Here is a 17,361-nt window from a genome sequence, read left to right as displayed (position 1 = left end):
GGATTAAGAAAAATTTCCCAAAGTGTGTCTCTGTTGTACATTTTTCAGTAACGTAGTCTGGTTTAGCTTTTAAATATGACCTAAGCTGCAAGTAAGGACAACAAGGACGCAGAAAAGCCACAATTTTCATTTAATCATTATTTCTTTACAGCAAAGAAATAAATGTACATACACAGGAAACTGTTAATAATTAAAACACTGTGATCTTTATTTGTAATCACAAAATATTTCTGAGCTGAATGAACTTCTAATACTCATGTATGCAAAATGACATCTGCACAGAAACAGGTGTAGCCGCCATAGTCTCGTGCTAAATGTGAAAGAAAGTACTGTGCCGCTCTAGATGTTTCTACTGCCCCACATAAGTGTAGACTTCACCGACTTTCTGCATCACACTGAACAGAATCCATGTTACTCGGAAAGAAAAGACAAACTTACCTGTTTAATAAAAAGCAGAGTAGACTTTGAAAGGTGGCACTTGAGCTGAGGCAGATGCAGAAACACAGAGAGAAGAGCGTGTGTGTTTAAGAGAAGCTCAGAGACACAAGGCTGTGAATAATTTATGTATCACGTGCATGACAGTATATATATATCCTATAAATATTCCCATTTAACAGAAAAAAACTACAACTGTTTAACATCAGGTTTTGCCATTTTTCATGTGACATGAAGAAACCAGTATATTTAAAAAAAATAAAATACAAATAAAATGAGCAACAGGAGAAACAAGGGCAGTGTGAAACTGACATTTGATATCTCAAGTTAACGTCAACAGGTGTGCGTCTCTGTGCGGAGTCCAATTTCTTTCTTTACTAAGTCATGATGGAAGGATCAAGAAAAACCTTATTGATGTATCAAGTAAAATACAAGATTAAAAAAATAAATTGAAGTAAACAGATAAATATATTGCTTGTGTGTGCATGGACATGTCACCACAGAGAGGGGAGATCGGTCTCCACCACAGCGATCATTACAAAAAGATCTCTTAATTCAGTGAATAATTTGATAATGGAGACAAAATGTAACTCATTTATGTACAAAAAATATATATATAAAAATAAAATGCAATGTTCCTGCCGGTATGATTTTGGGTGGTTCAGCAGTGTACACAAACACCAGCTCTCTTATCTTTGTTGATGAGGTGATGATCATTTGTAAAGTCTCTGGCTTCTCATTTTGGTAAAAATAATGCTCCGTTTTAATGGAGGAAACTCAGTGACAATAATAATGCAAGGATACATTTTGTAACAAATCAAGATGATGCTGTGGTTTAATAAAAAAATGTTACTATTTTTTTAACGTAGCTATCTGAAACTGTCTGAACTATCAGCTGTTCACCAGTTAGCAGCTGGCTCCTTTGCTGGACTTTGTGTACATTACTGCAAAGCGCTGGTATTCACGCAGCACAATGAAAGCATCATCTGCAGGGCAGGAACAGATGTGGATGACTCGCTGTTTAAAGCTCTGCACACGGCTGCTTGAGGAGAGCTCGGATGAACTTCTTCAGCTCTTTGTCCCCTCTGCTCCACCTCACCAGTCGAGTCAGCACCAGTCTTCCCTCTTCAGCCTGAGCAAGGGAAAGGTACCATCCACCTTTCCCCACCTTTTTTCCTCTTTTTGTCAGTTTCTTATCCATCTGCACCTCCTCTTGACTTTTCTCCTCATTCTCGTCACTCTCTGCAGAGTCTAAACCAGGACAGTTACACGTGCCGCCTTCTTGGAGCCACAAAGCGCTGTGGGCCATGGCGCCTCCGACTCCTTCTGCTTTCTCAGCCCCTCCCCCCGCCCATCTCAGGATGCGACTGCGGGCCGTAGGCACCAGCTGAAGGTCACCCCCCACTGTCATCATGCTGCCCAGACGCATCTTAAATGCTACGACAGAGACACGGAGAACACTATTCAACAGGTGTCACTTCATGCATGTTGTAAATCACCCAGTCTCTGTGACTAGATAAGCTGTCCCGTTTTTGCAAGAGAAATTGCATGCTACAAAAGAAAAGGATGCATTTGGAGCCCATGTTATCTATCACACTTTGTTCTCACCATATGGACTGTGGCAGAAGTTTTCCTGGATGTCAATCTCTCCTTCTGCAGCCAGACTGCAGGCTTCACAAATAACACTCCCTGGGGGGATGGAAAACGACAATGGTTAAATGATTGCAGCAGTCTGCAGTGGGGATATAAAAATAATCACCTTGGTGGAACTTTTCTCTTTTGTTTTCTTTCGTCCATTAAACCCCAGCATCAAAGCAGGCCAAACACCTTAAGGCTTCAGTAAGAACCTTAAGTAAAAGTGGATTAAATACAACTTTACAGTCTAAAGTGTCTTGAGGTGGCTGTTGTGGTGATTTGTTGCTATATAAATAAACCTGAGTTGAAACTGAATTGAATTTTTTAAATGGATGCTGTGAAAGAGGCGTGATTGCAGTACTGTAAAAATTACATTCAGGGATGAATAAAGAGTAATACTAAAACTTAAGTAAAAGTGCCAGTATATTAATGTTTTTTTAAAAATCTGTTCTAAGTAAACGTGCTGCATTTAAAGACAAAAATAAAGAAGTAATATGAGAAAAATGTAATAAAGCAGAAAAATGGCTTCAGGAAATGTAAACTACATTTATAAAAATGAAGTAAAACTACAGCACTCCAAGTGCAATGTTATTAATTAAAATGAAATATCCCAAAGTTAAAACAATGCCATGTACAGTACAGAGAGTATATTATAAGTGAAGTGTAATTAGTACAGTTTACATATGACTGGAGTATTATTGATGCAGCAAAGTGGAAGCACAACCTTTCAAAATGGGTGACATCACAATACAATCATGTAGTTTTCTTAAAAATTACTATTGTTATTATTATTATTGGACAATTGTACTTGTCGGAGGCTTCAACAGTTACTCCATTAAAGTTAAATGTGTCAATTAAATTTCAGTTCAATTACATTTATATAGGAGCAAATCAGAAAAATAGTGCTTCGTAGTGCTTTATATTGTAAGGTAAAGACCCTACAATAACAGAGAGAAAACCCCAAAGATCAGACAGCGTCCTCTGAGCAAGTATTTGATGAGAGTGGGAAGAAAAAACCCAGAATAAAACACCTTTTAACAGGAGGAGACCTCTGGCACAACCAGGCTCAGGGAGGGGCCCTGACTGGTTGGGGGTGAGGAGAGGAAGACAGGACAAAAGAGAAGAGAGCCAGAGATTAATCATAACTAATGATTAAATGCAGAGAGGTGTAAACTATGTGTAAAAGCATAGTGAGTTAAAGTCCCCCAGCAGTCTGGGTCTATTGCAGTCTGACTAATGGAGGATTCAGGGTCGCCTGATCCAGACCTAAGTATAAGCTTTATCAAAAAGGAAATTTTTAAGCCTAATCTTAAAAGTAGAAAAGATGTCTGTCTTCTGAATCCAAACTGGGCGATTGTTCCACAGAGAGGGGCCTGAAAGCTGAAAGGCTCTGCCTCCCATTCTGTCCTACGAACCACGAGTACGCATGCAGTCTGAGAGAAAAGTGCCCTACTGGGTTGATACGCTACTAAGAGGATTATGATTATGGGACAAACACTTGCATTTTAAAGACTTATTAAAATCTTACATGAAACACTAGAAGAGCTTGTGAACATTTACAATGAAAAAGAAAACATGAGAAAGTTCAGTTCAGTGTTTATGAGAAGCTTTTCTGGAGTGAGTGAGCAACATTTCCTTAATGAATGCAGTGGAAATAAAGGAAAAGGATAAACTATAAGAAAAACACAGTCTAGCAAACCGCATCCTCAGAGCTGTACTTGAGTACTTGAGAACTTCCCAAAACAAAAGTGTTTTGGTGGAGAATGACACAACTTTGTGCACTGACCTTTGGGCACCTCCTCGTGCTTCGCCTCCTCTGTTTCCCGCCCATCCTGCCCCTCGGATACGGGGATGCAGAGTTCGTTTTCGTGTGGGAACCGGGTGCAGTTAAACATATAAGGCCAGGGGAAGCCGAACGCGCTCATCACTGGCACGCAGCCATCCCGTACGGCCTCGCACAGGTTCCTGCAGGGGCTGACCGGCCCGCTGACCTCCGGCAGACACACCGGAGCGAAGAGCGAGCATAGAAACTTCTTGGTGTCCCGGTGGCAGTGCTTGGAGATGAGTGGCAGCCAGGCTGCAGACTGCTGCTGGACCTCCCTCAGTGAATCATGGCCGAGCATGTTTGGAATCCACATGCTCCTGTAACCGATCCCGTGGCACAGAGACATAGTGCTCGGAATGGGTTTGCACACGGAGCGAAAAGTGGGCTTGAACCAAAGCGACGGTTCCGGAGGCGCGCTGTCAGAAGCGTGAGAAACTCCAAAGAGCGCAATGAAAGAGAGCAGAAAAACAGGCATCGTTTTGTCTACAGTCTAAAGCGCTTCTGCTCTTCTGTCTGGACTTGACCGGCATGTAGGTGTAAACAGAGAGGTGTGGAGGAAACAGGGGGTTAATGAGAGGCCAGGCGCCTCCCAGTCACAATCCCACCCCATCAAACCGCTGCTGTCTGCCTCCACGGCAGTGTCAGTGGGGGCGTAGGGATTGTTTACTTAGTTTGGGTTGTCAGTAATGTTGAAAACATTTGTGTGCAGCGCCACAAGACAGAAAGAATAAACTTCTGCAATGCTATTTGAACTTATAAGAAATATTCACCAGCCTCCAAACGTCTGTGTATTGACAATAAGGTTAGATTAGATGAAACTTTATTAATCCCTCGGGTGGGTTCCTCCGGGAAATTCTAATTCCAATAGCACAGCACCAACAGAAGTTACAGAATGTGAGCAGAAATATACCATATATACACATATATAAATACAGAGTATACAAAAGGGATGAATAGAATAAATAGGAATAAGAATACAAGGGAATTGCACATTTCAAGTATGTGAGTCTATTGCACCGTTGACTATTAACAAAAAGTATTGCACAGTGAAAAGGCACTACAGCTTAGTTGTTCCCCCCTGCTTTGTCCTCCTGTTTCCCCTCCCTCTCCCCTCCAGAGAGGAGTTAAAAATCCTTTGTGTGTGGGACAAAGGAGTTTTTAAGTCTGTTGGTTCTTGACTTTAGGAGAAGCAACCTGTCACTGAACAGACTCTTCTGGTTGTTTATGACCGTGTGCAGAGGATGCCCAGCATTGTCCATAATGTCCAGAAGTTTCTTTAGTGTCCTTTTCTCTGCAACTGTCACCAGAGTGTCCAGCTTGATGCCGACCGCAGAGCCAGCCTTCCTGATCAGTTTTTCCAGCCTGGGTGAGTCCTTCTTTGCTGTGCTGCTCCCCCAGCACCCCACAGCATAGAACAGTACTCCAGCAACCACCGACTGGTAAAACATCCTCAGGAGCTTCCTGCAGATGTTAAAAGCGCGAGGTACTTGTATGTGTTGACCACCTCCTCTCCCTCTATCTGAACTGGCACTGGACCTGCTCTGGACCTCTGGAAGTCCACAACCACTTCCTTGGTCTTTGAGGTGTTGAGTTGCAGGTGGTTTGTGTGACTAAATGTGACAAAGTTCCTCATCAGACTCCTGTACTCTTCCTGATCATCCCAGATACACAGTTTATAATTTAAACTGTTGCTTTTTATGCCGTTCTGCTATGTGTTTTAATGTTTTTTAATTGCTCTTATTTGATACTTTACAAAATATAAAAAATTGGAAATGTATGTCTAAGTAACAAACAAACAAATAAAGTAACAGTGACAGTGCAGCAGTATGAAATTAATTGCTGGAAATAAAATGTAACTATCGTGCGTTTGAGAAGCTGAATGTGTTTGGTACCCTGTCATCGTACACAACCCGAGGATATATCAGCGAGCCTTTAATCTTTCCCAGCGAGTCTGCCACATGTACAATGACATGTCCTATCCTGCCCCATCATCTTACACTTTGCTACAGTAGCTTATTGTAAACGCAGGAGCAGTTCATACTTGCTTAAATATTTGTAGTTTGGTTTATCTTAATTTCCTATCTTACTTCAAAGCAAAAAGAAAGAAATACAGTGTTCAGACAAGTTAGAGTCACTCAATACAGAGCAGAGAATTAATGACAGAGGCACAGCACTTTGCTACTTCGCCTAAAGATTGTTATGGACATTAAAAAAGTACTCTTCAGGGCAATACAGAACAACAAAGTGGGATACTTGTAAGCTGATTCATCAGTAATGTAATACTCTATAATTAAATCCAACTTAACCTGCTTAGACCCAGGGAAGTCCCTTTATTGAACCCCACCTATATTGTGTCCTGTTGGTTCTATATGTTACGTAAACTTCCTAATTACTGTCCACATATACAGAACTGGGTAATAGTCTTCAGCCAACCCATATTTTTAATGCTCTGTTTCCAAAGAGCCAAACTTCTTTATGTTTATTTGTAGGCTTTTAGAACAAAAGTTCTTCAGTCTTCCTGAACATCTTCCAGAGTTTTTCTTTGTACATACAGTGGGGCAAAAAAGTATTTAGTCAGCCACCGATTGTGCAAGTTCCCCCACTTAAAATGATGACAGAGGTCAGTAATTTGCACCAGAGGTACACTTCAACTGTGAGAGACAGAATGTGAAAAAAAAATCCATGAATTCACATGGTAGGATTTGTAAAGAATTTATTCGTAAATCAGGGTGGAAAATAAGTATTTGGTCACCTCAAACAAGGAAAATCTCTGGCTCTCACAGACCTGTAATGTCTTCTGTAAGAAGCTTTTCTGTCCCCCACTCGTTACCTGTATGAATGGCACCTGTTTGAACTCATCATCTGTATAAAAGACACCTGTCCACAGCCTCAAACAGTCAGACTCCAAACGCTGCCATGGCCAAGACCAAAGAGCTTTCGAAGGACACCAGGAAAAGTATTGTAGACCTGCACCAGACTGGGAAGAGTGAATCTACAATAGGCAAGCAGCTTGGTGTGAAAAAATCAACTGTGGGAGCAATCATCAGAAAATGGAAGACATACAAGACCACTGATAATCTCCCTCGATCTGGGGCTCCACGCAAGATCTCATCCCGTGGGGTCAAAATGATCATGAGAACGGTGAGCAAAGATCCCAGAACCACACGGGGGGACCTGGTGAATGACCTGCAGAGAGCTGGGACCAAAGTAACAAAGGTCACCATCAGTAACACACTACAACGGCAGGGAATCAAATCCCGCAGTGCCAGACGTGTTCCGCTGCTGAAGCCAGTGCATGTCCAGGCCCGTCTGAAGTTTGCCAGAGAGCACATGGATGATACAGCAGAGGATTGGGAGAATGTCATGTGGTCAGATGAAACCAAAGTAGAACTTTTTGGTATAAACTCAACTCGTCATGTTTGGAGGAAGAAGAATACTGAGTTGCATCCCAAGAACACCATACCTACTGTGAAGCATGGGGGTGGAAACATCATGCTATGGGGCTGTTTTTCTGCCAAGGGGACAGGACGACTGATCCGTGTTAAGGACAGAATGAATGGGGCCATGTATCGTGAGATTTTGAGCCAAAACCTCCTTCCATCAGTGAGAACTTTGAAGATGAAACGAGGCTGGGTCTTCCAACATGACAATGATCCAAAACACACCGCCCGGGCAACAAAGGAGTGGCTCCGTAAGAAGCATCTGAAAGTCCTGGAGTGGCCTAGCCAGTCTCCAGACCTCAACCCCATAGAAAATCTGTGGCGGGAGTTGAAAGTCCGTGTTGCTCGGCGACAGCCCCAAAACATCACTGCTCTCGAGAAGATCTGCATGGAGGAATGGGCCAAAATACCAGCTACTGTGTGTGCAAACCTGGTAAAGACCTATAGTAAACGTTTGACCTCTGTTATTGCCAACAAAGGCTATGTTACAAAGTATTGAGTTGTATTATTGTTATTGACCAAATACTTATTTTCCACCCTGATTTACGAATAAATTCTTTACAAATCCTACCATGTGGATTCATGGATTTTTTTTTTTTTTTTTTTTTTTTTCACATTCTGTCTCTCACAGTTGAAGTGTACCTCTGGTGCAAATTACTGACCTCTGTCATCATTTTAGGTGGGGGAACTTGCACAATCGGTGGCTGACTAAATACTTTTTTGCCCCACTGTATGCTGCTTTTTCAATCACTTCTTTTGCTTTTTACATTGTTTTTTTTTTAATCATTTATTTATCCAGGTAAAAGTCTCACTGAGATTCAATTTTCATTTCCAAGAGAGACCTGGTATTTTTCAGTACAATCCTTGTACCTGACCATTGTCAGAGGAATGTAAGCCACTTAATACTGACGTAGGAAACATTCAAACATAAAGTCACCTAGCTTAAGAGATGAACTAATGTTGTGTCTACACTTAACAGGCAATTTAGCAAAGAATCACAGAGATCTTATCACTGCCAGCTGGTTGCAAAAACAAATAATTTGTTCCCATTTATTAACTTAAATCTACAGACACAGTTTGATGGGCTTAAATTATTTTTGCAGCAATGACGGTGATTCCAAAAGAGATATTAGCTTAAAACTTGGTGTGCAGCAAGTCCTTAACAACTTTAAGGAAACTGCACAAGTTGAGGATAAAAGAAACCAAAGAAATTAAAGCAGAGAAACAGTATCTGAAAATCATAGTGAAACAAAAATCCAGCAAAGACCTGACACGGGGCCTGAGAGATACAGTAGATACATCTACTGTTCACTGAAGCCTCATCAGAAATGGTGTCAGAGGAAGGGTGTTTGTCAAGAAGCCGTACGTTCTTCACAAAGGGAGTCAGGAAGAAAAGTTTGAGGTATGCCAAATTACACATGAACTGGACTGAAAATGAGTGGAAACAGGTCTGATGGAGTGATGAACCTTTTGCGTCATAAGATTGTTCTGTGTAATGTGTATACAGCAGGTCAGGAAACAAGTACAACACAAACTGTTTATAAAATATGGTGGCGACTCTGTAAGGTTTTTGGCTGCATTTCAGCCAGTGTTAAACCTGAGATTTCTTTCTGATATACGCATTTCTAATCCTGCCAATCCTTTTCACTTTCAATTTTAAAAATCATATCATCTGCAGCTCTGCCACCTCCAGCTCTCTACTTAAAATCAGGTCTCATTACCATCTGGCACAAATCTCACAGGACGCTCGTCTTCACCCACTTCACCCCGGCTCCACTCTAACCCTAACCTCTTTTGTGCACTGTCCATTGATTTGGATGGTTAACCCCAGGTATTTAAACTCATCTACCTTCATTGCGTCTTCACCGTTACAAAAAACAGTACGTAAACAAAAAATACATAATGAAACCATCAAAAAGCAACATACTAAAAATGTCGTATATTAGTATTAATATATTATTCATTTCCTCGCGACCCTGAAAAGGATAAGCGGAAGCGAATGGATGGATTGATATTATCTATTTATTTATCATTCATTCAGTTCACGTTTAAAGCTTCCTCTTCACGTGACGAGGTCCGACGTCGCTTCTCAAAAACCGGAAGTGGTTCTTGTGTTGTTGCGTTAGAGCTACTGTCATGTGATAGCTCGCCCGAGAAGCTGCTGCTGCTTCTGACAGTAGCTCCTTACCTTTAGATGAGGTTATAATACAACCACGCTGGAGACAACTTTTATGTTTGCTAGAGAAGAACAGCACGACTGGTTTCTGACGGAGAGAAGGGACGCCGGGGTTGTGTAGTGTCGGCCGTCGGACGTTGCCATGGGTTGCTGTTACAGCAGCGAGAACGAGAACACAACTCAGGTAGTTAGCTGTTAGCAGGCTAAACCCAATATGTGAAAGCTGGGCAATTTAAAAGTGGAGTACCTAATAGTATATTATCCCTCTGGGCATATTTCCCCGCAGACGGTACACGTGAGTAATGCCTGACGACGTTAACAAGTGGTCGTTTTCTAGGGGCTAGCAGCTTGCTACTGTAAGCTAGCCTTTGGCTAGGCCTTTTGTGAAGTACAAGCCAGTTAAGTTAGCCAAGATGATAAACAGTCTGACTTCAGAAAGCTTTAACAGATCCAGAGGCAAAGAGATGTGTTTTGATGGTTTAAAAAAAAAAAAAAGTTATTTACTTATATAAATGGTTTTAAAGCGAGGTGAAAAGTAAAGAATAAGTTGCTAACGTGTTAGATAGGACAAACGGCAAGGTGAGGGACATTTGGGATTTTACTTTCATGTAGTCATATGACCCTAAAGATTCCCAGCTATTTTTAGTTTAGAGAAACAAGTCATTTCTTCCTCCATGCATCTTTCCAGTTTAAAGGAGCAATGGGGACAGAATGAAGATCTATCTTTCTCTGCCTGCCTGTGTTGTGCTCATATATTTGTTTTAGACTGAAGAAATTACTTTTGGAGTATTTGTAAGAGCACCACAAGTTGCAGAAGTGATACTTTGTGCATTGTTGCATTACTATAATGTAATTATATTAACTAACACACACACACACACACACACACACACACAAAATAATGAAATAAAATAAAACAAAATAAATGATAACTTTAAAGTGGTCTCAACTGTCATAATTAGCTTTGATTTAGAAGGAAAAAGAAGTAAGTTAAATTTCTTGATTTGTTTAAGGAAGAGACAAAGCCGCTCATCTCCCCGAACCCTCCCAGCAAACCACTAAATGGCGGGACCGGCTGGAACCCTGGAACTAGCTCATCAGCGCTGTCAAATGAACAGGCCCTCCTTTCATCCATCCTGACAAAGACTGCACAGTAAGACCCTCCTTAATGCAAATGTAGCCATGCCACTGACAATAACGCAAGAGTGTCTGTGTAATAAACATACCGTTATCCCCCTGTACATCAGGAACATCATCGACGTCTCAGCAGCAGACGCCATCATGGTGGAGCCGCATGAGTACATGGACAGAGCTCGACAATACAGGTGTGCAAATAGACGGTTTATGGCTTGATGGGTTTTGTTTACTGGCTCATAATAATTTTGGATGGCTCTTCAGCATGTTGTTTGATTTCTACCAAACAGAGCAGCCTCGTTTACACTAAAACACAGGTGCAGGTTAAACACTAGCTCCTCAAAGCACAGTCTACTGGTTTAAGAGAACTTAAATAGCAGCACAGCTGATTTCTTTATGTTTTTCTCTCTTCAGTACAAAGATGACTGTATTGAGCACCAGTCTGCCTCAAAACAAAGCCCTCGCTCTCCCCTCCCTCACCAGCCAGCCCCACCAAGTACTTGCGAGTGACCTGGTGCCATACTCAGATGTTCAGCAGGTATCCATCCATATGTAACATACTCTGATTGAATGGGGCTGTGTGATTCCTGTGCAGAATCCCCAGTCATGTCATTTTAAAGACAGCTAAGCGGTTAGAATTTGACTTCTCTTTTTTCTTTGCAGGTGTCTAAGATAGCAGCCTATGCTTACAGTGCAATATCTCAAATCAAAGTGGATGCTAAAGAAGACTTGGTGGTCCAGTTTGCCATTCCCTGATTCTGCAACTCTGGCCTGCATATTGTTGCTCCAGTCCCACTTTCTTCGTGTCACTCCTGCATCCTCAACCTCCAGCCCCACCCGTCATTAAACATTTTGGTCCTCCTGCTTTCTGCTTTAAACTGCTTCAAAGACGAAGACAATGTAGGGTCTTACCCCATGGCTGTCCTCGAGTGTAATTAATTTAGTGACAAATGGAAGATGGGTTTGAGCTCGTATGTACATCAGCGAGGCCTCCAGCTGTGGAAATCAAACTTTTTGATGATCTCTTAAAAAAAAAAAAAAGTTTTCCACGGGTGTTTTTAGTTTCTTTGTTTTCTGAGAATCAGAGCTAGCTTGTCACCTTGCTGATACCTATGTTGGACTCACCTGGGATAAAGCTGTTGGATTTTTGACACAAAGCTGTTGGCTGTTGGTTAATACAATGCATTTGATAAAGTCTCCACTGAAAAAAAGGGATCACTGTGGCGTGGAATATCGCAAATAATCACTGCACCACATGTTGAATATGTTATTTACCAGGGGAATAAAAAGCAAAACAAAACCCCCAAACATGATTTAATCTTAACTCTTCATATATGTTTAGCTCTGTTTTACATCCTTGATGTCACCAGAAATTCTTCAGTCTTTATCCCTGAGCAACAAAATGTTAATGTTAATATTAGCACCAGTAAAAAGGAATGACACGCTTTTTCTCCCAAAATTAAAATGTTATCGTTTAGTGGAGTATACTGGCAACCATAAACAACTCACACTAACCTAGTTAGAGTGAATTTCAATGACATTTGACAGTGACGGTGGAGTAATCTGTTATTCCAGTCGAGGCCAAACCTTAATAACCTTTCCTTGGCTGGTGGGTGAGGATGCAGCTTTTCTTGGGTCACAATTCTGGAGTTTACAGGTGGCGCTGTGTCCTCTGCGCTTATCTAGCATTAAATAAACGAGCAGGCCAGAAGTTCAAGTGTAATATTCAAAGATGAAAGTGCGTGGTTGGGTGTGTGCGAGTGTGTGTAGGGACAGATATTGTGTCTTCATGCCTTTGTACAGAATTTTCTGCTTGAATATAAAAACTAAACATGATGGATTGTATGAAGTCCCTCCTTTTTGTAGAGACTTCACTGGTCAGAATTGGCTAAGATCTTGTGGCGATAAGTTTTTATGAAACACAAGAACCCTTTTAAGGCCTGCATTTGTTAAGCTTTTAAACAAAGAGGTTTCCCCTGCAGATTGCAATATGATTGGATTCGTTCATAATCAGAAACTAACCGTTATAGCAGTGCAGCAGGGGGCAGGGTGTTAACAATCAGTCTATAGCAGCAAATAAAACGAATTGATCCCTTTTTGTGATTATTTATTTCTGTTTCTCGAGTATATATTTGCTCCTCGGAGGAGAGCACGACTGTATGCGTGGGCAGGGAGCACGGTGAAGCGCTCTAGACACAAAAGGGATAATCTGCTAGGCTTTGATTATTTAAACCACGCAACTGATCTGAGCTTTTTGCAATGGGTTCTTGGCATTTTTTCCCCCTTTATGTTTGTTACTCAAAAGTGTAATACTACCTGAAATATGTTTGTAATGTCTTAGGCTAGTACCAAAAAGTTTTAGTTTTGTTTTTTGTTTTGTTTAATTCATTAAAGACTTTTAACAAATCGCTCCTGTCCTGACCCCAGTGTGCTCTTATGTGAGATGTAATTATTCAGTGATGCTACAGAGATGGTCAACAGCACTTTCTTTAATTTAACTTTGTTGCAAACAGTATTAAAATATTTCCAAAACCCACATGAATGATCAGATATCTGGATGTGAATGACAACATTTTGTGATCTATGGATAAAGAACACAGTAATGTACTACAACACTACTAATTCTGAAGAACGGTTATTATCAGTGGCCTCATCAATCAGCCATGCTTGAGTTAACTGATTTAAAGAAAAGTCAGGTGTCTCTTTTTTTATGCTTTTTTTGTATACTGCCTTTAGTATATTTAATAAAGCCATGCAAAATTACTATTAAACTTAGTTCTGAGTTATAGGCCGTGCTAGTAAGCAGAAGTAGGCTGAATTTTGTCACTTTATGGCCTGTTTTGAGCTCATACCTGCTCAGTACAAGAGATTACTACACAAAATGCAACACATATAAGCTCTTTTTTTTTTTTTTTGAGAAAAAGGTGAGAGATTGTGACATACCCCTTGATATTAATGCTCAAAGGGTCATTGTTTCCCAGAGCCTCTCCCTCTTCTTTTTTATTTTTCTCTCTGTGACCCTCCTGCTTTCTCTGCAGCTCTCAGTCACCTTCTCATATACTCTTAGTATTTAAGGACTGGCTTGCCATCCATACATACATACGGTTCGAGCCCCGGCTTGGACAGTCTCGGTCGTTGTGTCCTTGGGCAAGACACTTCACCCGTTGCCTACTGGTGGTGGTCAGAGGGCCCGGTGGCGCCAGTGTCCGGCAGCCTCGCCTCTGTCAGTGCGCCCCAGGGTGGCTGTGGCTACAATGTAGCTGCCATCACCAGTGTGTGAATGTGTGGATGACTGGTTATGTAAAGCGCTTTGGGGTCCTTAGGGACTAGTAAAGCGCTATATAAATACAGGCCATTTACAATGCCAGATCATACAGCTAGATTTTTAATAGTAATGTCCGCCTCTTTATTCAGTGTTTGGATTAATCCCTTTATGTGTGCTTCATGCTTAATAAAGTGTGCACTTGACAAATAGGTAAACAGTATCAGTTTATGGATGGAGACGAGCCAGCAGTCACTGGTTAACCTTGCTGCTCCTGCAGCGGCTGTTGCTCTGGTGCCAGATCTTTGCCAAGACTCGCTCCTGTCGCGTTATGGCACTGAAGTCCATTGTCTTTAACCGAGGCAGGACGGTAATCACACGATTCCTACATACAGAAAGACGCCCAATAAATATCTAAGGCACATTTTGTAGACATTTATACAGAAATAACACTGAATACTAAAAAGGCCTCGTCTTTGCAAACACATCCAAACTTTATCTTGTGTAACCAGCACTGCAAACATGCTCTAAATGAATGAAGAAGCTGCTGTCACTCATTAGAAATCGGTTTTAAACAGAGGCGCCTCTGTCTGCAGATGGACATGAGCCTGCAGTCACTGCACTGTATGTGTTTTTTTAACCGGTGTTGCTATGCAGACTAGGACAAGTAATATGAACCCTATCTGCATTTAAGCACCTGTTACAATGTTATGAACTTAGATGCTTGCCGTGCACTCATGTCACACTTACAGACATCTGCAGAATGAGAGCAATCCCTCATTCTACACCTCTGAGGTGTCTGAGCTTCTGATTGTCTGGACTTGGTTCTGTAAACAGCAAACTATCATCAGCTTCTATAAAATATCTCCCATTTAAAACACATTAAAGCTCCCTGGGACATGTGTGACGAGTGTTTAGTGTAAAATACAGTTGAGAAAATCTCCACCTGTATGCCTTGTTGGTTTCTATGACATTTCCATGCAGAGTGATGGTGTGCAGATGTGGCAGCACTCCCAGCCTGTCCACCTCTGACAGAATAAAAATGCTGTTTCCATGAAGGTACAACACACGCAGTTCACGCAACTCACACAAGACCTGGAACACACATGTGTACACCAGCTTCAGATGTACTTCAGATGTAAAAGAAAGCAGCTGCTGATAACGACACTCACGTGGTCTATGTGTGTGATTTTGTTGAAGGAAAGATCCAACCAGGTTAGATGTGCCGGCTGAGCCAGGAAATGGCTAACAGTCTTCTGGAGGTCATGAAGCTCAGTGATGTTGTTGTTGTTGAGGCGGAGCGAACAGCTGAGATATTTCATCTCTGAATTTTTCTTTAGAGGCCGCAGACCGCTGTTGGGCTCCTCTATCCATGTGTCTGAAACCCCAAATAAAATAAAACATTATTTTATGAATATTAAGTGAATATTAAGTGCTACTAAAGTACGGGCCTGTGATTGTGTTTGACTTTGTGTGCTGCTGTATTAGTGTTGCCATCTTTTTCATTAATATAAAGGACTTGAGGCTTAACGAATCCCTCTGACGTAACATAAAATTCTCATAAAAATGGTCAGAAATTATTTTAAAAATCTTAATCGATACTCACAAATATATTTAACATTTCTCTTGGGGGGGGGGGGGGGGGGGGGGGGGTGCTTGTAGTGAGATAAGGACAGACTAGAAATCTAAAGAGCAACTGTTCCAAACTTCAGGCTGCCATTGTCCAGTCTGAAATGTGATAATCTTCTGAGGCCCACCCAAACCCACTGTTAGAGCTTTGATCGTCACACAAGTGGAAAAATAAGTAATTTCTTTGTGTTATTCAGTTGAATCTTCTGACAATTTACTTCTTTAACTTAAAATTCCGACAACAGCTTTCCCCCCCAACTAATGTAAGTTATGTATAAATTTTAAAGCGCCATGACCCTGTTTTATTACTTCAGTTTCTTTTCAAAACATCAATATTTCAGAGTGACTTTAAATTATACATTTTAAATGGATTTGAATTACCCCAAAAAGATTATCATTTGATTTGGACTATATAAGTGTGCATCCTAATAGGTTCATTAAGTTAGAGATAACTAATAATTTACTTATTTATTGTAAATGACCTCTTGCAGCCCTTAAGATCCTACATAAAGAGCGATATAGCAAAGAGTATTACCTGTTAAACTGCTGATGTTTTTAAAAGATAAATCCACTGGAGCTGCATACATAGTCACCCGCCAGCAGGGGGAGATGATGTTACGGTGAAGTACTGCGTTTAACAAGAACGTCTTTAAACACAGCACGATCATAAACACAAACAGCACGAACGAAAAGTTTGTGATATGAGTGAATAACACACACTCACTGCTGCAGATAATGAATTTAAAGCTTCTGTAAAAGCACCATAAACGTGTCATGATCTGTCAAGTCATGCTAAGTATGCTAAGCAGCACATTTGAGCCATAAACGATATTTCTAACCATACTGATCAGTTTTAATCATTTATGTGGATATTTCACTTACCCAGAGTGTAAGGTATATTATACAGCTACTACACGTCACGGTGGCACAGCTTCCAGTAATGAGACAACAACCCGTTTCTATAGAAACGACCGAGTGCCATATGGAACTTGTAGTCCAAGCCAGTCTTGCCAAACGGCAGACATCTTGAAAAACACTTTCCTGTTGTGCAAAATACAATGAAATGAACTAAATCTGTTCTCCACTTTGGATCTGTTTTGTCTGAATGTGAATCTGTCCGTTTCAGCTTCCTTACAGGAAGTTAGCAATGCCAAAGTAATGCTGGAAATGTGGACTCTGCTTGGATGGAAATTTCAAAGGTGGATAAGGTCAGAGTATTTAATGAAAAAAAATTAAGTAATGTGATGAGTAAAATATTTTTTAAAAAAAGCCAAAGGTCAGAAAATGTTCTTAAAGCATAGTATTTACAAAGAAATGAACACTGTTCTGATCACGTATATGTGTTAATATGATACATTTTAATTTAACTGCATGAGATTAATGCAAAAGCTATTTAGTTGTATGTATGAACACAATGTCTTTGACATAAAGCTCATATCTTTGACAAATTGTAAAAGGTGTAATGCTAAAGAGTCAATATATAATTTTGATTAAAAAAACAAAAACAAAGCACCCCCCCTCCCTTATGAACATTAATTGTTGTTACCATCAAATACAATATTATGTCGAGTTGAAACACAGTCCAATATGCATTTTGAGGAGAAAATTACTTTCAGCGAAGAAAGGTTTAACCTTTTTTATGCATGAATTATGACATGAATTATCATCGAAGAGGTGGTGGCGCTCCTCGACAGAGAGGTGGGCACAGACAAAGAGAAAGAGGTGGTGGTGCTCTTCAACAGAGGGGTGGTCTTCAGAGAAATGTAGGCAGAAGACAACGCACCATCATCTCTAATGAAGTCCGGGCCATCATTGTTGACCATGT

The 17,361-nt window shown here is 40.8% G+C and overlaps 3 protein-coding genes across 4 annotated transcripts; 1 reads left to right on the top strand and 2 right to left on the bottom strand.

Annotated features, from left to right (window-relative positions):
• Window positions 1-115: 115 nt before the first annotated feature.
• sfrp2l (secreted frizzled-related protein 2 like) lies at window positions 116-4,426 on the bottom strand. Its single transcript, XM_085479377.1, has 3 exons — window positions 3,857-4,426; window positions 2,044-2,124; window positions 116-1,872 (listed from the first exon to the last, which is right to left on the bottom strand). The coding sequence occupies exons 1-3, from the start codon at window positions 4,368-4,370 to the stop codon at window positions 1,457-1,459; spliced, it is 1,011 nt and encodes a 336-aa protein (XP_085335503.1). The 5' UTR covers window positions 4,371-4,426; the 3' UTR covers window positions 116-1,456.
• A 4,988-nt stretch (window positions 4,427-9,414) lies between these two features.
• On the top strand, window positions 9,415-13,055 carry LOC146693670 (ragulator complex protein LAMTOR1-like). The gene is made up of 5 exons (XM_085479380.1): window positions 9,415-9,695; window positions 10,525-10,664; window positions 10,759-10,836; window positions 11,060-11,183; window positions 11,309-13,055. The coding sequence occupies exons 1-5, from the start codon at window positions 9,654-9,656 to the stop codon at window positions 11,399-11,401; spliced, it is 477 nt and encodes a 158-aa protein (XP_085335506.1). The 5' UTR covers window positions 9,415-9,653; the 3' UTR covers window positions 11,402-13,055.
• A 465-nt stretch (window positions 13,056-13,520) lies between these two features.
• LOC146693669 (leucine-rich repeat-containing protein 51-like) lies at window positions 13,521-16,553 on the bottom strand. Of its 2 annotated transcripts, none has more exons than XM_085479379.1 (5): window positions 16,419-16,553; window positions 16,072-16,183; window positions 15,080-15,285; window positions 14,854-15,002; window positions 13,521-14,292 (listed from the first exon to the last, which is right to left on the bottom strand). In XM_085479379.1, exons 2-5 carry the CDS (start codon window positions 16,121-16,123, stop codon window positions 14,160-14,162), a joined length of 540 nt encoding a protein of 179 aa, XP_085335505.1. In that variant the 5' UTR covers window positions 16,124-16,183; window positions 16,419-16,553; the 3' UTR covers window positions 13,521-14,159. The 2 variants fall into 2 exon arrangements, with proteins under 2 accessions (XP_085335505.1, XP_085335504.1); XM_085479378.1 differs by having other exon boundaries at window positions 16,072-16,164; window positions 16,419-16,552.
• Window positions 16,554-17,361: the final 808 nt, after the last annotated feature.

This window comes from Copadichromis virginalis, linkage group LG14 (assembly GCF_057382275.1).
Source record: "Copadichromis virginalis isolate Kocher_CV1m ecotype Utaka linkage group LG14, C_Virginalis_male_GT1.1, whole genome shotgun sequence".
NCBI lineage: Eukaryota > Metazoa > Chordata > Actinopteri > Cichliformes > Cichlidae > Copadichromis > Copadichromis virginalis.
Note: the sequence above shows the minus strand (reverse complement) of the source record. Positions and strands in the feature narration are given on the sequence as shown.

Coding starts and splice junctions, on each gene's coding strand:
- LOC146693669 (XM_085479379.1), bottom strand. CDS start 16,123: ATGTATGCAGCTCCAGTGGATTTATCTTTTAAAAACATCAGCAGTTTA. Junction 15,286..16,071: donor AAACATCAGCAGTTTAACAG/GTAATACTCTTT, acceptor TTGGGGTTTCAG/ACACATGGATAGAGGAGCCC. Junction 14,293..14,853: donor GAAACCAACAAGGCATACAG/GTGGAGATTTTC, acceptor TTCTGTATGTAG/GAATCGTGTGATTACCGTCC.
- sfrp2l (XM_085479377.1), bottom strand. CDS start 4,370: ATGCCTGTTTTTCTGCTCTCTTTCATTGCGCTCTTTGGAGTTTCTCAC. Junction 2,125..3,856: donor GCACGAGGAGGTGCCCAAAG/GTCAGTGCACAA, acceptor CCATCCCCCCAG/GGAGTGTTATTTGTGAAGCC. Junction 1,873..2,043: donor CTTCTGCCACAGTCCATATG/GTGAGAACAAAG, acceptor TCTCTGTCGTAG/CATTTAAGATGCGTCTGGGC.
- LOC146693670 (XM_085479380.1), top strand. CDS start 9,654: ATGGGTTGCTGTTACAGCAGCGAGAACGAGAACACAACTCAG. Junction 9,696..10,524: donor AGAACGAGAACACAACTCAG/GTAGTTAGCTGT, acceptor GATTTGTTTAAG/GAAGAGACAAAGCCGCTCAT. Junction 11,184..11,308: donor CATACTCAGATGTTCAGCAG/GTATCCATCCAT, acceptor TTTTCTTTGCAG/GTGTCTAAGATAGCAGCCTA.